Source organism: Pongo pygmaeus, chromosome 2, assembly GCF_028885625.2.
Source record: "Pongo pygmaeus isolate AG05252 chromosome 2, NHGRI_mPonPyg2-v2.0_pri, whole genome shotgun sequence".
NCBI classification, from domain to species: Eukaryota; Metazoa; Chordata; class Mammalia; order Primates; family Hominidae; genus Pongo; species Pongo pygmaeus.
Window position 1 is genome coordinate 56,020,583 of NC_085930.1, and position 25,004 is coordinate 56,045,586.

The 25,004-nt window shown below is 37.3% G+C and overlaps 1 protein-coding gene across 6 annotated transcripts in view; it reads left to right on the forward strand.

Moving 5' to 3' along the window:
- Positions 1-25,004, forward strand: part of SEC22A (SEC22 homolog A, vesicle trafficking protein) — a 70,319-nt gene that overhangs the window by 29,702 nt on the left and 15,613 nt on the right. For all 6 annotated transcript variants that reach the window (XM_054480634.2, XM_054480633.2, XM_063661670.1 and 3 more), the window contains one exon: positions 13,863-13,978. In XM_054480634.2, coding sequence (XP_054336609.1) covers positions 13,863-13,978 — 116 coding nt within the window. The remainder of the gene's footprint in view (positions 1-13,862; positions 13,979-25,004) is intronic.

Here is a 25,004-nt window from a genome sequence, read left to right on the forward strand (position 1 = left end):
ATTAGAATGAAATTAGAAGTGAAAACAGAAAGAAATTTGGGAAACTCACAAATATGTGGAAGTTAGACAGTACATTCCTAAATAGTGAATGGGTCGGAGAATAAATCAAAAGGGAAATGCGTACTTTGAGATGAATGAAAATGGAGATTCAGCATACCAAAACTTACGGGATGTAGTAGCAAAAGCTAAATTTAGAGGAAAATTTATAGCTGTAAATGCCTATGTTTAAAAAAACAAAAACCAGATTTGAAGACAACTTTCCACTTAAAGATAATGGAAAAAGAAAAGCAAATTAAACCTAAAGCAAACAGAAGGAAGGAAATAACGATTAGAACAGAAACAAATGAAATAGAGGATAGGAAAACAGTAGAGAAAAATCAACAAAACCAAAAGTTGGTTCTTTGAAAAAACTGACAAACCCTTAGCTAGACTGACCCAGAAAATAATTACTCAAATTAGAAATGAAGGGGCCAGGCACAGTGGCTCATGCCTGCAACCCCAATGCTTTGGAAGGCTGAGGTGGATGCATCACTTGAGGCCAGGAGTTCAAGACTAGCCTGGCCAACATAGCAAAACCCCATTTCTACTAAAAATACAAAAAATTAGCTGGGCATGGTGGCACATGCCTGTAATCCTAGCTGCTCAGGAGGCTGAGGCACGAGAATTGCTTAAAACCTGGGAGGTGGAGGTTGCAGTGAGCTGAGATCACACCACTGCACTCCACCCTGGGTGATTGAGCGAGGCTCTGTCTAAAAGAAAAAAGAAATGAAAAGGAGGGCATTTCTACTGACCTTCTAGAAATAAAAAGGATTATAAAGAATACTATAAACAACTGTATCCCATTAAATTCAATAACTTTGATGAAACGGGTAAATTCCTAGAAAAACACCAACTACTGGTAATGATGCAAGAAGATAATATGAATAGATCTATAAAAGCAAAAAGATTCAATTAGTAATAAAAACTACCCACAAAGAAAACTCCAGGCACAGATACATTTACTGGTGATTTTTACCAAACAGTTAATGAAGAGTTAATAACCAGTTATTTACAAACAGTTCCAAAAAAACAGTAAAGGGCCAGATGCTGTGGCTCACACCTGTAAACCCACCACTTTGGGAGGCCGAGGCAGGTAGATGGCTTGAGCTCAGGAGTTCAAGACCAGCCTGGGCAATGTGGTGCAACACTGTCTCTACAAAAAATACTTCTGTATTCTGTGAGGCCAGTATCATCCTAATACCAAAACCAGGCAAAGTCATCACAAAGAAAGTAAAATGCAGACCAATATATCTTATGAATATGGACACAAAAGTCCTCAACAAAATACAAGCAAACCCAATCCAGCAATGTGTTTAAAAAGTTAGGCCAGGCGCTGTGGTTCATGCCTATAATCCCAGCACTTTGGGAGACTGAGGCAGGAGGATCACTTGTGCCCAGGAGTTTGAGACCAGCCTGGACAACATAGGCAGACCCCATCTCTACAAAAAATTTTTAAAAATTAGCGTGGTGGTATGCATGTGTAGTCCCAGCAACTCAGGAGGCTGAGGTTGGAGAATCACTTGAGCCCAGGAGTTCGAGGCTGCAGTGAGTAATGATGACACTACTGCACTCCAGCCTGGGTGACAGAGCAAGACCATGTCTCTAAAAGAAAAAATTGTAGTTATGTGCTACATAACAACATTTTGTCAATGATAGACTGAATATATGGTGGTGATTTCAAAAGATTATAATCGCTTATTTTTACTGCACCTTTTCTATGTTTAGATACACAAATACCATAGTGTTACAGTAGTCTACAGTAGCCAGTACAATAACATGCTGCATAGGTTTGTAACCCAAGAGCAATAGGCTATACCATATAGCCTAGGTATGTATTAGGGTATACTATCTAGGTTTGTGTAAGTACACTCTATGACGTTTGCACAGCAATATCACCTAATGACACATTGTTCAGAATGTATCCCCATCGTTAAAGAATGCATGACTGTACACCCTGACCAAGTGGGATTTATCCCAGGTGTGCAAGGTTGCTTTAACATCCAAAAATCAATTAATGTAATATATTCCCAGGTGTGCAAGGTTGCTTTAACATCCAAAAATCAATTAATGTAATATATGGATAGAATAAGAAATGAAAAACACATGATTATTTCAATACATGCAGAAAAAGCATTTGACAAAATTCAGCCTTTCGTGGCAAAAAAACAAAACAACAACAACAACAAAAAAAAAACACTCAACAAACTAGGAATAGAAAGGAAGTTCCTCAACTTGATAAAAGTCACTTATGGAAAACCCACAACTAACATTATATCTAATGGTGAAAGACAGGATGTTTTTTCCTAAGATCCAGGGACAAGACAAAGATGTCTGCTTACACTACTTCTACTCAACATTATACTGGAAGTTCAAGCCACAGCAGGCCGTTGGACAAGGACAATAAATAAAAAGGCATGTAGATTGCAAAGGAAGAAATAAAATAACTCTATTCACATATGATGTAATCTTTTATATAGAACATTCTAAGGAATCCACTGAAAAACTATTTGAGAACTAATAAATGAGTTCAGTGAGGTTGCAGGATACAAGATTAATATAAAAAACAATTGTATTCTATACACTAGCAATGAACAATCTGAAAATGAAATTAAGAAAACCCTATATACTGAAAACTTTAAAACATAATTGAAAGAAATTAAACAAGACCTAAATTAATGACAAATAGTCTCATGTTTATGGATTGAAAGACAGTATTGTTTACATGGTTGTACTTCCCAAACTAATAGAGAGATTCAGCACATTCTTTATAAAAATCCCGGCTTTTTTTGTAGAAATTGACAAGATGATCCTAAAATTCATATGGAAATGAAAGGGATGGAGCATAGCCAAAATAATCTTGGAAAATCTTGGAAAAGTACAAAGTTGGAGGACTCACACTTGTAAACTTACTACCAACCTACAATTATCATGACTGTGTGGTTCTAGTTTAAGGATAGATATATAGATCAATGGAGTAGAATTGAGAGTACAGAAGTAAACTCACTATGGTTAACTAATTTTCAACAGTGATGCCAAGACAATGGTGAAAGAATAGTCTTTTTGACAAATGGTGCTAGGACAACTAGATATCCACATGCAAAAGAATGAAGTTGGACCCCTACCTCAAAAAAATATATAAATTAAAATGTATCAAAAACTTAAAATTAACAACAAAACTATAAACCTCTTAGGAGAAAACATAAATCTTTGTATAATCTTATATTAGGTTTTTAAGACAACACCAAAATCACAATGAAAAAAGAAAAAATAGGCCAGGTGCAGTGGCTCATGCCTGTAATCTCAGCACTTCGGGAGGCCAAGACAGGCAGATCGCTTGGTCCCATGAGTTTGAGACCAGCCTGGGCAACATGGCGAAACCTCATCTCTACAAAAAATACAAAAATTATCCAGGCGTGGTGGTGCACGCCTGTAGTCCCAGCTACTTGGGAGGCTAAGGTGGGAGGACGGCTTGAGCCTAGGTGGCGGAGGTTGCAGTGAGCTGAGATCGCACCACTGCACTCCAGCCTGGGCAACAGCCAGACCTTGTCTCAAAAAAAAAAAAAAAAAAAAAAAAAAGATAAGGTGGACATCATCAAAACTGAAAACTTTTTTGGAGACAAGTTCTTACAATGTTGCCCAGGCTGGTTTCACGCTCATGGGCTCAAACACTCCTCCCACCTCAGCCTCTAGAGTAGTCTGGATTACAGGCATGTACTACCTCACCCAATTCAAAATTAAAAACTTTGTTCTTCAAACGACACTATTAAGAAAATGAAAAGGCAACCGACAGAATGGGAGAAAATACTTGTAAATCGTATGTCTGATGAGGAACTAGTATCTAGAATACTGTTACAACTAAACGATAAAAAGACATAATCCAGTTTAAAAATGGAGAAAGGATTGGACTAGGCATTTTTGCAAAGAAGTTGTACAACTGGACAATTAACACATGAAAAGATGTTCAACGTCATAGTCATTAGGGAAATACAAAGCAAAATTACAAGGAGATGCCACTTCATACCTATTAGGATGGTTAAAATTAAAAAGAGACAATAACAAGTGTGGAAGAGGATATAGAGAAATTGGAACCCCCATACTTTGCCAGTGGGGTTGTAAAATTATGCAGTCACTTTGGAAAACAGTTTGGAAGTTCCTCAAAAAGTTAAAAAGAGTTACCATATGGCCCAGGAATTCTACTCTTAGGTGTACCCCAGAGAAATGCAAACATATGTCCACACAAAAATGTGTGTATGAATGTAGCATTATGCAAAATAATTCATGAATAGCAGCGTTATTCAAAGCCAAAAAGTGTAGGCACCCAACTGTCCATCAGCTGATGAGTGGATAAATAAAATGTGGTATATCCATATAGTGTATTATTATTCAGCCATAAAAAGGAATAAAGTACTGATACATATAACAACATCTGTGAGCCTTAGAAACATTATGCTAAATGAAAGAAGTCAATCACAAGAAGGTCACATATTAATCATTCTCTTTATATGGAATGTCCAGAATAGGCAAATCCAGAGAAACAGGAAGTAGATTAATGATTGACGGAGCTAGAGGAATGGAGGGAAATAGGCAGTGACTACTAATAGGTATAAGGTTTCTTTTGGGGGTGATGAAAATATGGAATTAGGTATTTATGATTGTTGTACAACTCTGTGAGTCTACGAAAAACTCCTGAATTGTGTGTTTTAAAAGTATTAATTTTATTGAATGTGGATTATATTTCAATTTTTAAAATCACTAATAAATTCTATTATTACTTTGAAGACTTCCAGCTCTAGTAGTGATGGAGTAGGTAATTCAGACCACCAGTCCCACTGAGTACATGTAGAAAAGCTGAATGAAATGTATATATTCTATAGAATATATATGTCTGATCTAATATAGAATTTAATCAAATATAATCTTCCTGATATCTATGGAGATCCGACAAGATTACTAAGAATTAGTGGGATGCAGAGGAGGATGGAGGCCCAGGGAGGTGAGCGCAGTGTTCAGAGCTACTTTTTCCTTTGGTGCTTTTACCCATTTTGGAGAGCGTCTCTCCAGCTTTGGTTTACTACCTCAGATTTTTGCACCCTAGAAATATGGGTAAACTTAGTTTTGAATCATATTGTTCTCTAAAATTGGAGTGAGGTGATTCCACTGTGCTAATGCTCCAAAGGTCCAGTAGAAGCAATCAAATATCTTTCTTGGAAGAAGATAGTGTCATAAGCTTCAAATTATGTCTACAACAAGATTTTGAAAATAAAATGTTTGGCAAACAATCATAGATAATTAAGCACCTTAAGAGACTACACTACATGAACATAGACCATAAGAAACACTCATGCACGCACACACACGCACATATACGCACGATCTGATAGAAACAATGAAAGCCAGAAGACAACTTAATGATAACTTTGAAAGGATGAAAGAAAATAACTGCAAATGTAGAATTCTATGCTTTACAAAATGAATGAAGTGAACAAAAAGAAGTGGCAAGAATAGATATCCTTGTATTTTTCCTGATCCTGGTTTTAGCAGCAAAAACTTTCAGTCTCTAGGTTTTGCAGGTCATATGGCCTCTGCTGGTATAACACATGAAAGTAGCCGTAGATGTTATATAACAGAATGAGTGAGGCTGTGTTGCAATAAAACTTTATTTACAAAAATAGATGGTGGGCTAAATTTAGTCTGTGGGTCATAGTTTGCCAGCCTTTGCTGTCTGCTAATCTTTGGCACAAAGTTGACATAGCCTTGTGAAAATATGGTAAATATACTGATATCTTTATCAGGTAAAAGTAAAATGCTTCTGATTTTCTCTATTTATTAGGATAGAGAAAAATGTGTTACCAAATTAGTACCTACAGGTCAGAGAATGAATTGCTTTGTTCCATAAGAAGACTGCATTTGGAAAAGCACATGCAGTTGAAACCTACACTCTGTCATCCTCCAAGACACATCCATTTTGGAGACTTATACTGGACAGTTAAATGGGAATATAATAGGAATTGCTACCTATACATCCTTTAAGCCTTGGATGGTGGCACTGATCTCTGTAATTACCTTGATGATATTTGGGTTGGGGGAGCTCAAAAACTTGCATTGGCCCTTCCTTCTCTAATAGTTCTAATTCCATGGGTCTGGCAGTCAATATTGCAAAAGATATATCTGTTCATTAATATATACTCAGGATTCAGGAATATAACCTAAATTAGGGGTGGGGGTCCAACTTGACTTACCAGGAGGTAGACTCTGTTAGAAACTCCATGTATCACCTAACTTCCATAAGTCCCCACCCTGACCTGTAGCTGACAGTGGCATCCTGGATCACCAAACGTTAGACATTTGGAAAATGGGGAGAGTCTGGTATTTGTTATTGTTTTAAGGAAGTGGGGCCAGATGCAGTGGTTCACGCCTGTAATCCCAGCACTTGAGGAGGCCAGGGTGGGAGGATGGTTTGAGCCTAGGTGTTTGAGACCAGCCTGGACAACAAAGCGAGACCCTGTCTCTACAAAAAAAATTAAAAGATTAGCTAGGCATGGTGGCACGTGACTGTAGTCCCAGCTACTAGAAAGGCTGAGGCAGGAGGATTGCTTGAGCCTGGGAGGTTGAGGCTGCAGTGAGCCTTGATCATGCCACTGTACTCCAGCCTGGGTGACAGAGTGAGACCCTGTCTCAAAAAAAAAGTTTTAAAAGTAACTCACAACTAGAACTTACTTTATTTTTATTTTTATTTTTGAGATGGAGTCTTGCTCTGTCACCCAGCAGGCTTGAGTGCAGTGGCGCAATCTCAGCCCACTGCAACCTCCACCTCCTGGGTTAAAGCAATTCTTCTGCCTCAGCCTCCCGAGTAGTTGGGATTACAGGTGCATGCCACCATGCGTGGCTAATTTTTGTATTTTTAGTAGAGACAGGGTTTCACCATGTTGGCCAGGCTGGCCTCAAACTCCTGACCTTGTGATCTGCCCACTTTGGCCTCCCAAAGTGCTGGGATTACAGGTGTGCGCCACCGCGCCCAGCCTAGAACTTACTTTAATATAACTTTAAATTTACTTTTAATTCAGACCAAGCCTACATAATATTTTCTATAGTCCCCAAGTTAAAATATATTTTTATGTTTTGGAACTTCTAAATAAAACTATTCAGTTTATTTTAGAATCTGGTTAATAGTTACTTGATAAGCATCATTTTTCAGGGTTTTCCTCCCTCTGTTACAGTATCTTACTCTCAGTATCTTTTTTGTATTTCTTTTTTTCTCTTTCTAATCTTTTGATCCTCTCCCCACAGTCTGGCATGAATGTTTTTATCTTGCCATACTTATTTTCTGAAGTCTACAGATGTTGTTCATGGGGTTAAAATATTAAATGAAGAGTACTGTGTTCTGCTTTTGCTTCTTTTAAAACTGTTTATTATGGAAATTTTCAAAATAAACAGAATAGTATAAATAAACAGAATGGTATAATTAACTCTCATGTACCCAACTATAACAACTATATCAACATTTTGCCATTCTTTTTTCATCTGTACTTCTACCTACTCCCCACTCATCCACTCCGTAATTTATTTCTATATTTTTTTTTGTTTAAGGGAGATTTACGTATATTAAAATGCACAAATCTTTGCTATGTCCACCCTGTTTTAAAGTATATGTTTCATTATTACTCAGGTATGGTGAGGAGGAGATGACTGTCATAGAAAAGATAGTTTGTTATACTCACTGATCCCTAAAGGGAGCACACAAGGATGTACCAATGTGGGTCAGGAGGCAGAGGGAACAGGAGGAAAATGTGGGCAAGAACTTTTATTGTGGTTTTGGTGGTAAGGAATGGGTGAGGCAGGGTAAGGAGGTTTTGAGTTTGGCTAGTTTGAATAATTTCAATTCAATTATTGAACTCTGGGGCATAGGTTCTATCTCTAGTTGTCTGACATGTGGCCCTGGGATGATTGGGATAGGGAAATAATGGCCCTGGCTGTGAGAGCCTTATAGAGGAGTTGGTTGGTAGTGTGAGTCTGGATTGATTGGAATGCATATGAAAGGTGGACTCAGACAAGTTGTTTGCCATTACTAGGAATTAGCTATCCCTGGGAGAGGCAGTTCTTCCATGGTCAGCAAGGCCCTAGAGGTCAAAGCATCAAAAATACAGAATAAAAAGACATGATTAATAAACACCCTTATCAGAATATAGGACATTTCCATCTCCCCCAAAAAGTTTCTTCGTGTCCCTTTTCAGTTAATTTCCACCATCCTCTAGACAACGACTGTTTTTATTTTTTTCCACTTGAACTTTGTTTTGTTCCAGAACTTTATATAAAAGAAGACTACATTGTGTGACTATTGTGTTCAGCTTCTTTTGCACAGCGTGATGTCATACATACATGTTGGCTGTCTCAGTAATTTGTTCCTTTTTATTCCTGAGCGGTATTCCATTGTATGAATCTACCACAATATGTTTATTTATTCTCTTGCTGATGGACATAAACTTGTTTCAGTTTTTGTTATTGCACATAAAGCTACTGTGAACATTCATCCTTTTCTTGACATATATTTTCATTTCCATTGAGTAAATATTAGGAGTGGAATTGATAGGTCAAAAGGTTGCCTGTTTAAGAAACTGCCAGTTTTCTGAAGTAGTTGTAAGATTTTACTTCCCCAACAAGCAATTTATGAGCATTTTGACTACTCCACATCTTCACCAACATTTAATGTTGTTAGTCTTTTTACTTTTATGTTGTGCTTTAAAAAAAAACTTCACAAAACCCTAAATTTAGGATTTAAACTGATAGAAACACTTCTGTCAGTCTCTTTGACACTTGTATATTTTTCATCTATTTTATCATTTTCTAGATAATTTGTCAGTTGCCTGAAAATGCTGCACTGTTTTGGCTGGTGCCCAGAAGCCAAATAGATTTACTAATCTCTCTTTCTTACACACACGCACCCACACACGCACACACACACAGACACACACACAGACACACACACGCACCCCTCATAATCCAACAGGTATTTATCATTTTTTTTCTCTAAAGTATTATGCTAAATTTTGTGGAGGCACTTTTTGGAAATAGAGTAAACACATTAACTGTACTCAGAATGAGAAAGGGAAATACAATCCAATAAGTAAAACACAAAGTAGAATGTGATACATGCTCCAGAAGAGGTAAGAAGGAAGACTCTTTCAGGTCTTGGAGCCTTGAAGGATATGCATGATTTTTACAGGTGGTGATGATAAAGAAGGGCCTCACTGATGAAAAGAATAGTGTGTTTTTGTGCCAGACTGTTAGTCTCATTCAATCATACTTCAGTAATAAATTAGGCTCATTTAGATGGAACTGACTTGAAAGTTCTCTCTTATCTTCCACAGACTGTTTCCCTAGGCATTTTGGGCATCTTTGAGATTTCGAATGGTACCATCTCTTTGAATCATCATAAGGACTATTCTGGGACTTTGCTTCATCAATTATTTTTCCTTTTTCTTGATTCTTCTATTTCATCTTCACTGAATTATTTCATTCCACCTATGTATGTATTCAAGTCTTCCTCCCTCCCTCCAACACTGTAAGAGAAAAAAGAATCCTGTTATCTCTGTTAAGCTTTCATCCTGTTTTTCTCTCCTTTAACTTCAGTAGTATTCACTTAATGCTTCCACCTCTTAACATCACCAGTTGTTCAACCTCTTGCAATCTGAATTTGATAAGGAAAGTGTGGTTCATATACACAATGGAGTACTGTTCATCCATAAAAAAGATGAGATCCAGTCATTTGCAACAGCATGGAGGGAACTGGAGATCATTAAGTAAAATAAGCCAGGCACAGAAAGACAAACATTGCATGTTCTCACTTATTTGTGAGATCTAAAAAGCCCTCAACCACTTTTCTGAAGAAAAAAAAAAATTTTTAAGGAGAATCCTAGCATCTCCTGGTCAATAAGTCTAATACTTTTTACTTTAAGGTCAGATTTTTTTTGGCCTATCTATAGGCACTGTTAGCCATGTCTTTCTTCTTGATGGTCTCTCCTTCCTAGGTTTCGCTTGATTCTCCTGCATCTGCCTTCCCTGACTCTTCTTCCATCCCTTACTGACAGTGTTTACCAAGGATTTCCCTTGGCCTGCTTCTTTCTTTGACCCTCATTTAAACCTTTCCCTTCAGCTGCAGACCTCGTCTGCTTCTCCAGCTCTACTGCTATTCCATTCTTCAGTTGCTTGTTAAACACGGCCCATCATCACCTCAAATATGATGTTAAAATGTCCCCATTTTTTATCAAACTTAAGTTTCTTCCTGTGGATCTGTTGCTAAGTACTCTCATCTTTCCGATCACCTAGAGGTAAAACCTCAACATTTCTTTGAATTTTTTTCCCCTTTTGTTTGCCACATCTAATTAGTTGCCAAGTCTAATAATTTTAACCTCCATGACATCTTACTTCTTTTTCCCCATTTCTTTTTTTTTTTTAATTTTAGCTTTATTCTTTAATGAACTCCCAAGCACTCAGATTCCCATTTCTACTGTGACTATTCTGATTTAGGCCCTGATTTCATTCAGTCTTTTGCAGTGACTCTCCCACAAACTTCCTAATGTAGAACTGTAGAAAGAGCATGGGCTCTGCAGTCAGATAGACCTAAGTGCTAATTGTGAAGATGGTCCTTCTGGCTGTCTGACTTATAGAAAATAATTTAATCTTAATTTACAGATGAGAAAGTTTAGGCACAGAAAAGTTAGTCATTCCAGTTCAGTCACAGAGAAGTTAGTCATTTCTACCTCATGAAGTATGCCGTTCTGAAGGGTAAATGGGACAACGTGTGCTTAGTGAGAAGGTACTCAGAAAAATATTATTTCTCCCTCCCTTACTTTTGATCTCTTTACAACCCATTAATAGATTAATCTTCTTTAAGTATAACCTTCATTATATGAGAATCTTGTTCTTCAGTGGTTTCCCATTGTCTAATTTTCCATAATTCTTAGCCTAGAATTGTATACTATCAATTTGTGTCCACCTCCCTTTCTGACCTTATTTCTCCCCACTTGTCACAAACATCGCTTTGAGCCAAACCAAACCAAACCACTAGCAATGCCCTATAGCAGAATGGCTGAGAACATGAATTCCAGAATCATCTAAATCCCAGTTCACGTACTTACTTTGTGCCCATGAGCAAATTATTTAATGTCCCTAAACCTTTCCTATTCCGGGGGTGAGGGGTGAGCGGAAAACCAGGATAATTATAGTGCCTACTGCATTGGGTTGTTGGAAGGATAAAGTGAGACCAAGTATATAAAGCACTTGGTGCCTGGCGTGTTGAGAGCAGTCACTGTTGGTAGAAGTAGTAGTTGTTGATGCTGTTGTTACTCGTTTCTCCCATTTCCATCTCCATCACATTTACATTCTTTTCTCTGCGTGGAATGCATTTCTTCCCCTTTGTACTTGACTACATTTTATCTATCTTCAAAGCTCTTTCCTGGTTCTAGACCACCCTCCCCCTACTTTATCTTTCCACTTCATCATTCCTTGCCTCTTTTAGCTTTGAATGCTTATTACTTTCATATACTTATCTATTTTATCTCTTTTATAAAAGACTAGAAGTGCCTTGAGGGCGGAATATGTAATTCAATTTTTTTATCTTTTAAAGCATAGCATCTTACACAGAACCAACCAGAAAGTATTTACTGAATAAATATATTAATTTACTGTAACCAATAGCTCTTTGGTTCCAAGGGGTTTATTCTTACTTCTTTAGGAACTTTTGCAGAGTCTCCATAAACCACTGGTACATTTTCAGAAACATTTAATTTTGTTACCAACATGCCATCCTTGGGTTCAAGAAGACTAAAGAAAAGACTTTGTAGCAGAAGGCAATAATAACAAAAGCAAAACAAAAACTGACCAGATGACACTGCTTTGGATTCAGCAAAATTATTGTTTTTCTACACTGCCTCTCATTTGTTATTGTTACAAATACTCTACACCGAATATTATAGTACCTGGAATGGTGCCAAATTAAGCATTTTTGGATAATAGTGGATCTAAGATCTGCTTTACTGAAGTAAAAAAAATAGCATAAATAGTTAATACATTAAAATATGATTAAATATCTAGTTCAGTTTGTTAAAATGAGAAATTATTAAGGAGTGTCACCTTCTTATGTTGTGGGCAGATGGAGTATTCTCTTGATAACTTCTCAAAGTACAAGCCACAGAACCTGGGAAGTGGGTGGGGGTGGAAGTGGGGGAATCTCTAGAATTTCTTCCCCACAGTGATTTGGCACAACGCCAGCTGTCCTTCAGCAAAGGTGTACTGTGTTCTTGTTAAAGGAGACTTATGCTTTTTAAAGGCTTTTATGCCTTTAAATGTATAGACGAATTAAATAGATTTTTAAATCGTGAAATTTTTTTTCTTTACTGATATAACACTTGGAAGCAATATTGAATAGTGACATTTAATTTTCTGTTTTCATATTAAAATATCAAGGAAATTTATTGAGAGCAGGCAGTTTGGGCACCAGAGAAGTTTAAGAAAATGTTATATAAGCACTTTCTGCTGAACTTGGGGAATAAATACTTTTTTGTGATATGTAGATTCTTGTGTTTTTATAACTGTTTAGGGAAGATGTTCTGCTGTAATGGCTGAATATAAGTTGCAGAGATTTAAACCCGCCCTTATATTAATGTTCCACTTCATTAACTTAATTGTTAGGGTGTTTACACTTCAGTGATTTAAATAAAATACTCTAAATGTGATTCTGTTGTCTTTCCCTCTGTCTCCCGTTTGAGGTCTAGATAATTATGTATTTAGTTTTGTGTTTTCATGTAGACCCTGTTGTTAATTCTATTAAGCGTAAGATGATGATGAAGGGAAGCTATTGTATAACTTTTGTGCTGCTGAAGCCCTGGAAGATAAGGGAATGTATTTATGAAAATAAAATGGTCACTTATTCAGCTAGTGTTTTGTCATTTTTACCTTCCGGTGTTATTCAGAGGACCAGGAACTTCATAGCTATAAGACTCCATTCTGTTTTGGAGTTCAGATTGCTGATTATATATGAGCTTTCACACGTATCCAGTGATATTTATAGCCCTAGAACCCAGATAAGGCAAAGTTTTGCTTAAAAGTAAGCTATGTTTGTACTTAAAAATGTTTCCTAAGCATTTTCAGAAAAAATAGGATTATGCAATGAATTTCCAAGCAAAGTCACCTTTACAAATACTTTCACCTACTTGGAAATAGTAGACATATTATGCAGTAAGGTTTTTTCTAAATGATTTACTGCCAGTTGTGAGCATCCCTTAGCACTGTCTATCCCAAATGCAAGTTACATGTCTTTGTTAAAAACATAGAGAAAGGCCAGATGCAGTGTCTCATGCCTGTAATACCAGCACTTTGGGAGTCCAAGGCCAGAGGATCACATGAGGCTGGGAGTTCAAGACCAGCTTGGGCAACATAGTGAGACCCTGTCTCTACAAAAAATTCAAGAAAAAATTAGGCAGGCATGGTGGCACATGCCTGTAATCGTAGATAGTTGGGAATCTGAGGCACGAGGGTCGCTTGAGCCCTTGAGTTTGAGGCTTGTAGCAAGCTGTGATCGTGACCCTGTCTCAAAAAAAAAGAAAAAGAAAAGAGAAAAATAAGTTAATTTTTCAGGGAAATGAAGCTTTTATGTTGTCAAGCATTTTTCATTTTATAACAGTATTTAATTGTGAATATATGGTGTTAAATAATTCTGTGAAGTATCTGCTTGACCCATTTAAGTTGAGCAGTGAATTTCTGTTTCACCTAAGTTCATCTTTGTGAGGTATTGGTGTTCATTTCTAACTATTTCTTTTATTTTCCAGCTCACCAGCGACTGGAACCAGCAACACTGTCAGGGATTGTAGGATTTATCCTTAGTCTTTTATGTGGAGCTCTGAATTTAATTCGAGGCTTTCATGCTATAGAAAGTCTCCTGCAGGTACTGTGCTTTTTTTGCAATTTCAGGTGACTGTGCCTGTTCATTCTACTGGTTACATAATTGACTTGAATTGGATTGGGTATTAGTATAATTTACAGTGCATACTCAAAATCTTTGTTTTTTTATATCTGCTTTAGCCTCCTTCTAAAAACACTGGTTGGCTTCTTTGATTCCATCGGCACATGTTTATTTATCATCTCTCTTTAGGAGGCACTATTTATAGGCACCCTGCGGACCCCAAGATGTGTGTGACATAGGCCTTGCAGTCTCATAACTGAAAATTGGACTGGGGAGGCAAGGAAGTAATTGCGAAATACACAGAGTTGGGAAGGGGGAGAGGTCAGTATAATCAGGATTGGAGAAGGAAGGTTTTGTGGAGGAGAGTTGAGCTGGCCCTGGAAAGATCTGACCAGACAGAGAGCAGTGGAAGAATGAAGAGGGCACACGTGGGCTGTGTTTGTTCCACTTCTGTGTATTCCTTACTTGGTTCATCTGCTCCTTTTTCTTTTTTTGTTAGTGGCTTCTTAAAACTTGAGCTTCCTAGAAAACCACAAATTTATTCAGATATTGCTAGCTATTTCATTTTCAAGTGGAGTTCCTTTCAGAAGCTATAGCTGTCAGAATATACTAATTTTTTCTCTTATGCTTTTTGTAAACTTTTTGAAATTTTCTTTAAGTTTAGCACATTTGAGACTGCACAGCTTTCCTTTCCCTTATTTCTATTCACTTTCTCTGAAGAACTCTTGACACTCCCACATTATGAATCAGTCCTCTTTTTTTGGTCAGCATTAAGTGCAGAATACCATTTGTAAAAATCCACTCAGCACACTTTGTATTCGGTTTTTAAGTTGCTGTTAGTTTGGGGAACCCTCAGAGGGTATCTTTCTGCATCTGTTTAGCCATGTAAAGCCAACAGCAGATGACATCACAGGTTCCAGCAGCAGAGCTGTTCCTAAAGGAGATGGACAGGACTTCTTATGACTTCCTACTTCCTCTTCCAAACACCCTTTGCCCTCAGGTTAAAGCTCCTCTCCCCTTTTAGGCACAGGACAGCCGGCTGCCATCCCTCGGCCTTTCTGTTTCCTGTCGCCATGCCAGATCAGATTTATTCCAGCAGAAGGAGTTCAGTTTTCAGCTGTTTAGATGACCTAACAAAAAGAAGAAACAAACACAACTTGGAGACTGCTGATAGAAAAAGCTTATAAATAAGATACTCTTTTTTTTTTTTTTGTACTTAACGTAGTAGAAATAACAGTAGTATAGGGGTATGAAGAGTTGTTGGTGAAGCAGGCCTGGGCTTGGGTGGAGAAAATCTTGACCCCCGCAGAGCTTCACTATCTTTAACTTATAAAACAGTACACAAGTTATGGAACCTGGGGCTTAGACTGCATTACATTTAAGTTAAAATTCAGACAAGGCTATTGTATTTCACAAAACCAGTTTAAAGGAACAGTACTTTATTTCAGGCACTCAGATATTATATCCCTCCTCTTCTTGGACTGATTTCTTTTTTTCTCCTCTGATTTAAAACTTAAAAACTGAGGAAAGTAGTATAAATTACAGCTTTCTTGCTTTTGAGATACTGCAACAGGCTAAAACCTACCTTGTTTCCTAATTTTTCCTTGTCTTCCCTCTGATCAGTAATGTATCTGGCTCATTGCAGTTGATAGAGTTTTAGGTTTCAGAAGAACAATAATCTTATTGAACTAATTACCACTTAAGTGTAACTGACTGATAGCTCTGAGATTTCTCAGCCTATTATACATTTTAAAAAGACAACTTTACAGACCATGAATATAGATACAAAATCCTCAACAAAATACTATCAAATTGTATCCAACAATGTGCAAAAATAATTAACACCACAATCAGGTGGAATTTATCCCAGGTATGCAGGGCTAGTCACCCTTAGAAGCCAATTAATCCATCATCACATCAACAGACTAAAGAAGAAAAATCACATGATCATATCAGTAGGTACAGAAAAAGCATTTGACAAAATCCAAACCCCATCCATCATAAAAACTTGGAGCAAACTAGGAATAAAGGGAAACATCCTCAATTTGATAAAGAACATCTATTGAAAGAACGTACAGCTAACATCATCTTTAATGATGAGAAACTAGATGCTTCCCCCTAAGACCAGGAACAGGGCAAGGATGTCCCCACTTACCACTCTGTCCAACATCATATTAGAAGTTCTAGTTGATGCAATAAGATGAGAATAGGAAATAAAAGATATACAGATTAGGAAGGAAAAAATAAAGCTGTCTTTGTTCACAGATGACATGACTAAGTAGGATATGCCCAAAATCAACAACAATAGCAAAAACCTGGAATTAATAAGTAATTATAGCAAGATTGCAGGATATGAGGTTAATATACAAAACTCAATTGCTTTCCTATATACCTACAAAGAATTAAAATTTGAAATTAAAAATACAATACCATTTATAGTGACACCAAACAAAAAGAGACACTTCAGAGTAAATCTAACAATGTATATACAAGATCTTTATGAGGAAAATGATAAAACTCTGATCAAATACATCAAAGAAGCTCTAAATAAATGGAGAGATATTCCATGTTTATAGACAGGAAGACTCAATATTGTTTAGGTGTCATTTCTTCCCAACTTGGTCTGTAGATTCAATACAATCCCAATCAAAATTTCAAGTTATTTGATGGATATTAATAGTGATTCTAAAGTTCATATGGAAAAGCAAGGACCCGGTGTATAGGGAAAAACAGACTGTTTGCTTCTGTACTCTCACAATTCTCAGTACTTCCAGAACTTCATTTTTGACACCAGATGTGTGAGAGGTTTTCTCACATCAACATATTCCTCAGTACCAGCTAGGTGTCCCTTAATTCAAATCACTTTTAACACTATCTGCCTAGCGTTAACCCAGATGTCACAGATAAAGAGTTCAGTCCCACAAGAATGCCCCCACCTCAGATGCTAGTTGCAAGTTCAGGTTGTCACCAATTGGAAGTTCCCACAACCGCCTCCTTGGATTCAATAATCTACTAGAATGGTTCACAGAACTCAGGGAAATATGTTTACTGGTTATATGGAAATATGTTTCCTATTATAAAGGAAATTACAAAGAATAAAGGTGAATAGCCATGAAGAGGTACATAGGGGAAGGTCTGAAAGAGTCCTGAGCACAGGAACTTCTATCCTCATGGAGTTCGAGTTTGTCACCTTCCTGGCACGTGGCACCCACCCAGAAGCTCTGTGAACCCCATCTTTTAGGGATTTTTATGGAGGGTTCTTCATGTAGGCATGATTGATTATTAATTCATTCTCTAGTTTCTCTCCCCTCCCCAGAGGGTGGTAGTAGGACTTAAAGTTATTAGCTTCTAATCATGGCTTAGTCTTTGTGGTAACCAGCCCCCATCTAGGATCTCACCAAGAATTGCCTGATTAGAATAAAAGATGCTCTTATTACCTGGGAAATTCCAAGGGATTTAGGAGTTCTGTGTCAGATACTGTTTTTTATCATATATATATATGATATATATACACACACATATATGATATCATATGTGATATATATCATGATATATATATGATATATATATGATATCAAATATATATATATTTATTTGAGATGGAGTCTCATCCTGTCGCCCAGGCTGGAGTGCAATGGCACGGTTTCGGCTCACTGCAGCCTCTGCCTCCCAGGTTCAAGCAATTCTCCTGCCTCAGCCTCCTGAGTAGCTGGGATTACAGACGTGCATCACCATGCCCGGCTAATTTTGTATTTTTAGTAGAGATGGGGTTTCACCATGTTAGTCAGGCTGGTCTCGAACTCCTGACCTCTAGTGATCCGCCCACGTTGGCCTCCCAAAGTGCTGGGATTACAGGTGTGAGCCACCTTGCCCAGCCTCAGATGCTCTTATCACTCAAGAAATTACAAAGGTTTCAGTAGCTCTGTGTCAACACCAGGGTTAATGACCAAATATAGGGAACAAAACAAAAAAGACCAAATATGGAAACAAGAGTCTCCTAGCATGTTTATTTACAAGAGTTTTAGGAGCTCTGTGTCAGGAATCAGAGGCAGAGGAAAGAAGAAAAATATATGGAACTCTCTGCTTAATTTTCTGTAGACCTAAAACGGCTCTTAAAAAGTCTATTTAAAAAATCCATCATTAAAACACAGACTTTCTCCATAATAAGATGTTGGAGGGGCTGGGCACAGTGGCTCGCACCTGTAATCCCAGTACTTTGGGAGGCCTAGGCGGTGGATCAGGAGGCCAAGAGCTCAAGACCATCCTGGCCAACATGGTGAAACCCCATCTCTACTAAAAATACAAAAATTAGCTGGGTGTGGTGGCGCACGCCTATAGTCCCAGCTATTCGGGAAGCTGAGGCAGGAGAATTGCTTGAACCTGGAAGGCGGAGGTTGCAGTGAGCCAAGATCGCGCCACTGCACTCTCAGCCTGGTGACAAAGCGAGACTCCGTCTCAAAAAAAAAAATTAAAAAAAAAAAGAAGTTGGAGGAAAACTGGAAAGGGAGGAATGTTCTCACTCTGGGCTTTGATATTCTTTAGTTAGGTGTTGCTCCACTTGGCAGTTACAGTAGAACCTGTTGTGCCCAGCCCACTCTTAGGAAGCGGTGGATTGGGCCTTCTCTTCCTATGGAGGGACGAGTCTTCCTCTACACACAGGCCAGGTGAGGATAGTAGATCTCCAGCCATAATGGAGCCTGAAATCAGGAATTCATGTTTCAAGGTTACATGTACAAATGTATGCCCTCTCAGAACAATGGCCATTTTGAGAAAGTCAGTGAGAGACAGCCAGACCAGGTCCTCTGGCCTAGCACCCACCAGTCCCTGCCAGCTCAGCCCAAGTCTCCTCACCTAGGATAGCTTGATGGAATAACAATGTATTTTAATTTGCATAAAGAAACTCTGGAAAGATAAGAGACTAATGAACATGTTAGGAACTGGACAGATGGAAAATGGAGTGGGAATAGACTTTTCCTGGTATATATTTATGTGTATCTTTTTATATGTTATTTTTAATTTTTGAATCATGAATATTTCACTCACATTTTAAATAAATATTTATTAGCACCTGTTATGTAAGCAGAAAAAAAGACAACTTTTGTTAACTTGATTAGTAGATTTTTAAGCAACAAACATTTCAAGAAAGTAAAGGTAAATATTTTTGTTGGGGAGCCTGAATATTTTGCAGGGCATTGCAACTTCTTCCTGCACCATGTTAGATTTCAGTTTCCCTAGAAACTTAAAGAGATTTTTTTGTTTTTTTGTTTATTTAAAACAGTTCATCACAACTATGGTGGTGGAGTGTGAAAGAAGCATGGGGTATAAATTATGAATGGGGAAAAGGTTAGAGTGGTCTTTTTTATTAGTAGGTCATTTATAATTTGGAAACTCTGTGTGTAGGCTTGTATGTTTCTGATGGTTTATACAGAATCCTTTCTTTTGTCTTAGACTAAATTACTCCAACATTTCTTACTTACCTGATCCAGGGAACTGTAAATTGGTTCATATGGGATTCTTAGCTGTCTGGAAAATGAGGGCATTGGTACCTGCCTCTGTGTTCCCTTAGCACTTAAAGTCTTTGTTCTGCCACCTAAAGTATTCCACATACACTCATTTAGTAGTTGAAGTTCCTGAGAGAGTGATTCTAAGAGGAGCAAGGAAACAACAGAATGCAAAGTTGGGGATAATGTAGTCCACAAGTAGTTTGTCATTCATAGGTAGTTTTAAAAGATTTTCCAGCAAATTCTGATCCTCTCACCTAAATGAAAATCAGTACCTTTGCAAATCCACTTGACCAAAAGTAGAAACTCCCGTTGTTCCAGTTATCAAGGACTTTATATCTGCATTGAGTACAATGTTCTGGTAAGTGACTGGTGCTTGGAAATATTTTTCCTTTCCTTTTCCCACTGTGAAGATAAATGAAGGAGCACTATATAGTGTTAGAATTATCTGCTTTGTAAAGATTCTGTGTCCTAAAAGATGGAATGGATGATAAGTGAACAAAAGGAGAAAATGAAGTGTCAGAATGTAAATGGACACAATGATAAACTTTAGAGCTTTAAACCAGATAGGTTCAGGAGTGCAAACTAGAGTAATTTTCCAAGTATATCCTTAGCCCGACTTAACCTGAAAGAAAATACATACAAAATTGGGAACCTGAGGTCTCTTACTTTTAATTTTCCCTTATTGAAGTCTGTTTTATCATTGTTCACAACTTGTATTGGATAAAATATCCTTTTTATTTTCACTAAAGCCATTAGTCTTAAGACATACTGTTAGCCTTCTTTCTGGTTGATCATTACATTTTACATTAGGAATAATCTCAAACGTCACTCTAGATAATTTTTGGTTAGTAAAGGTAGAACTTTCTGAGGTAGTCTGCTCTGAAGACTTGAGTGCAAATCACAGGACACAGGACTTAAAGTTTTATCTATTTTGAAGTTACCTACAGTGGTGTTATTCACATCACAATGGTGATAGAGGAGGGGGAAGGGCAGTACCCCAGATTGAGTGGGCTTACTGCTTCTCTGATACTTGATTTAAGAGCAAAGGACTTATTTGGGAATTATAATTTTAGATCTGACTGAAAATATGTAGTGTATTTCCTGAGTTTGAGTAATATATAGACATTAAAGTTCACTTTTTTAAAGCCATGAATTCTAAACACTCTTTCTGAGTGCTAAAAATGACTGCTACATTTATCTCTAGTATCTTGAGGCTCATTTAAATTTGAGGACCCACATGAATCAACATTCTTGCATGTTATTAATGGTGTTTGAAGATTCAGCACAAGTTCGTTTCTTCCAGATTATTAACTGCCTCATAGGGTGATAGCAAGGGGTTTATTCAAATATGCAGCACTGAAGTTTTTCTTGGTATCTAAGTTTAAACTGGGGAGGCTTAGGATGGGTATAGTTTTTTTAAGTTCATAAGTTTATTTTGGTGTCCACAGTAATATATAAATTAGTTTATTTTCACTTCCTAACTTTGCTCTGAGTTTAGAGATGGTAATAAGTTTCTTGTGAATTGATACCTTATGAAGGCATAAGCTTTTATCACATTGGCTTATATTACATGTATTTCTTTAAGGATCAACCTTGAAACAATTACATTAATTAGGCTAATACCTGGAAGTAATTTGCATATAGCACATTAGAAAAAAAATGGAATCTTCTGATATCTCAGTAGAAATGCTGACCTGGAAGTTAAGATACCTGCCAGTAACTTTGTGACCCTGCATGGGTTATTTTACCTTCTTGTATCTCATCTTGCAATTCTGCAAGGTGAAGGTTTTAGACTACGTAAGCCCAGGGACCATTTCTTAGGTCTTAGGACAGACAGTCTAAGATTTCTCTGATTCTAAAATTGTTTGCAAAAGCTTCTACAAAGCAGAAGTCATCAACTTGCTTTTATTTCTTATCTTCTTTTCCATAGACTTGTTAATATCTTTTAAAGAAATTATGTCCCCGCTGGCCAGGCATGGTGGCTCACGCTTGTAATCCCAGCACTTTGGGAGGCCAAGGCAGGTGGATCACGAGGTCAGGAGTTCGAGATCAGCCTGGCCAATATGGTGAAACCCCATCTCTACTAAAAATACAAAAATTAACTGGGCGCGGTGGCAGGTGCCTATAATCCCAGTTACTCGGCAGGCTGAGGCAGGAGAATTGCTTGAACCTGGGAGGCGGAGGTTGTAGTGAGCCGAAGATTGTGCCATTGCACTCTAGCCTGGGTGACAGAGCAAGACTCCATCTCAAAAAAAAAAAAAAGAAATTATGTCCCTGCTAATACTTAACAGAACTTTTTCATTTATTTAGTGACATATCTATGCTAAGGTGTGGTGCCTACTTTCTTTCAAAAGAAATAAAAGTGTTTTTTCTGATTATATGCTAATTCATTGTTAAAGAATTAGGGGATCATACAAGACAGTCCCATGAAATAGAAGATAATAAAGATTAAATAACATTAAAAAATGGAGAAAGAAAATTAAAAAGTTATAAATAAATAAAAATAACATAAAAAAGAGTTGGGGGAAATGTATAAAGAATAAAATTAAAATTATCCCCAAATTTTCATACATGTACATGTATCCATTATGTCCTTTTTTCACTTAATATTAAAAAGTAAATATTCCCTAATTATTATAAACATTTTAATAGTATCTTCCTAATACATTGTGTGGCTATTATATGAGGCTTTTGTTTACCTTCATCCTCACCTTTTTTTTTTCTTAAAGAGACAGGGTCTTGCTGTGTTGGCCAGGTTGGTCTTAAACTCCTGGCCTCAAGTAATTCTCCCACCTTGGCCTCCCAAAGTGCTAAGATCATAGCATGAGCCACTGTCCCTGGCCCCATCCTCATCTTTAAAAGAAAATGTCCTTTATTTGTTTTCAGAGCAATACATTGGTACTCTAGTATCCCCTAAAGGTGAATAGTGACATTCATAAAAATTCGTATTGGAACTCCTTACCTCTGCCCTCTTCTTCCTCTCCTCTGCCTTCCTTCCTGTCTGTTTCCCCACCCCTGTCCGCTCCCACTTTTGTCCCTGTTCCTAACCTCTGTCCACCTTCCAACCTCTGGCTATTCCTTCACCTACATTTCATCTGCTGCTTCCCTACTGGCTCGTTTCCCTCAGCCCTGCTGTTCTTTAAAAAACAAACAATAACAAAACCAAAAAAGCCTCTTTACATATGCTCTTTTCTAATTTTTTGAGAGAGTAGACTACATTTGTTGTCTTGCTCCTTTACCCTCTATTTCTTTTCTTTTTTTTTTTTTAATTATACTTGAAGTTCTAGGGAACATGTGCACAACGTGAAGGTTTGTTACATATGTATACATGTGCCATGTTGGTGTGCTGCACCCATTAACTCATCATTTACATTAGGTATATCTCCTAATGCTATCCCTCCCCCCTCCCCCCACCCCACAACAGACCCCGGTGTATGATGTTCCCCTTCCTGTGTCCGAGTGTTCTCATTGTTCAATTCCCACCTATTAGTCTTAGTCTACTATGATCTCTTTTCTGCTCCTGTAATTCTCTCAGATATCCACCATTAAGCTCACCAGTATCCTTTCAATTGCCAAATACAGCAGAAACTCTTTAGAGTCTTATCTTATGTACCCTCTCTGCCTCATCTGTCATTATGGTCTTCCTTTTAAACATTTCCTTGTTTAATTTCAAAAAATGAATTTTATTTCAGGAAACATAGACACAAGTCACTGTTAATAGTTTAATGTATTTACATTTTTCTTCTTGACAAATATCTCATCCGTTCATTTTTATGAAACTGTTTTCTCCCGTTTTGTTTTGTTTTGTTTCCCTCTTTCTCTTCCTATTCCTCAGTTTATTTGATACACTTTCTTCCTCCACCTGTCCTTTATATAGTGGCATTCTCCAGTATTCTGTCCTTGGCTTTATATTCTTCCAACTCCATGCCCTCTTCTTGGTTACTTTCATAATGGCGTTTTTGAAAAAATACACATACATATACACACACACACACACACACACACACATACAGTAAAATATGCACATAAAAATTTCAAAGGCTGTAAGAGTTGATATTTTCACAGAAAAGTAATTGCCTCCCAACTTTCTTCCTCAGAGTCAACCTCCTAGGGAGATTATGTGTCTATGTTAGTATATAGGTATTTATATATTTACTTATACAATTATTCTTTAAAAATTTTTATAGAAATGATAGCATACTCAATACTAATTTGCATCTTTTTAAGTCTAAAAATATGTAGGAGTTTATTTCACATCAGTACACAGAGATCTGTTCTTTTTAGTGGCTGCATGACTTTTTATTAAATATTTGCGTTTTCCTTTCACTGCACCACATAACATCTTATTTTGAAAGAATTCAAACTTACAGAAAAGTTTAAAGAACAGCAGAATTAACATCCACACCATATACCTACCTACCATTTTACTTTCTTCTTTCTTTTTTTTTTTTTACTGAGTCATTTGAAAGTTAATACTGTAGGTATCATCTCAGTTTATTCCAAAATTGAATTCAATATGTATGTCTTAAGGGCTAAGATTCTTTTACGTAATTATAATACCTTAATCACACCAAAGAATTTAACATTAGTGTAGTATTACCTAATAGAAAATCTGTATTCAAATTTCCACAGTTGTCCCCAGAATGTTCTATATAGTGTTTTGTTCCTCTTTCTAATCTAGGAGCTAATCAAGAATTGAGATTTTTACTTGGTTGTCATAGGCCTTTCATTTAACTACTATTAAAATAGAAGACTGCCAAGTTAGATCTCTGGATCAAACTCTTTCCTGAAGCAGACTGAAATATCTGCTAAATATAATTATTTGGATGTCCCACTAGCAGCTCTAGAATAGCATGTCCCACAGTGAGCTCAGTATTTTCTGCTCTTGAATTACTTTTCTTCCTATACCCCCAACTTAGTGCATGGTGTCATTCAAATGTTGCCTAAACAAGAAGCCTCTGAGTCACCTTAATCTCCTCCCTCTTTGACACTGTACACACTACTTCCTTTGCCTTTGATTCTCTTCCTTCCTTGCCTACCTGGTTCAGCCTTTAAGACCCAGGTTAAGCTTTACTACCTCTAGAAGTCTTCCCTGGCCTTTCTTTTTTCTCTATGCAGAATTAGATGTGTCTCCAATCGGGCTCCCTTAGTATCCTCTACACATACCTGTGCCATCAGTTATCACTTTGGATGGTAATTATTGACTTAAGTATCTGTCTTCTTAATTAGAGTGACCTCCTTAAGTTGGTGTGGACTTAACTCTTTTCTTTTTCTTTCTTTTTTTTTTTTTTTTTTTTTGAGGTGGAGTCTCGCTCTGTCACCCAGGCTGGAGTGCAGTGGCGCAATCTCGGCTCACTGCAAGCTCCACCTCCCAGGTTCACACCATTCTTCTGCCTCAGCCTCCCGAATATCTGGGACTACAGGCGCCCGCCACCACGCCCAGCTAATTTTTTGTATTTTTAGTAGAGACATGGTTTCACTGTGTTAGCCAGGATGGTCTCGAT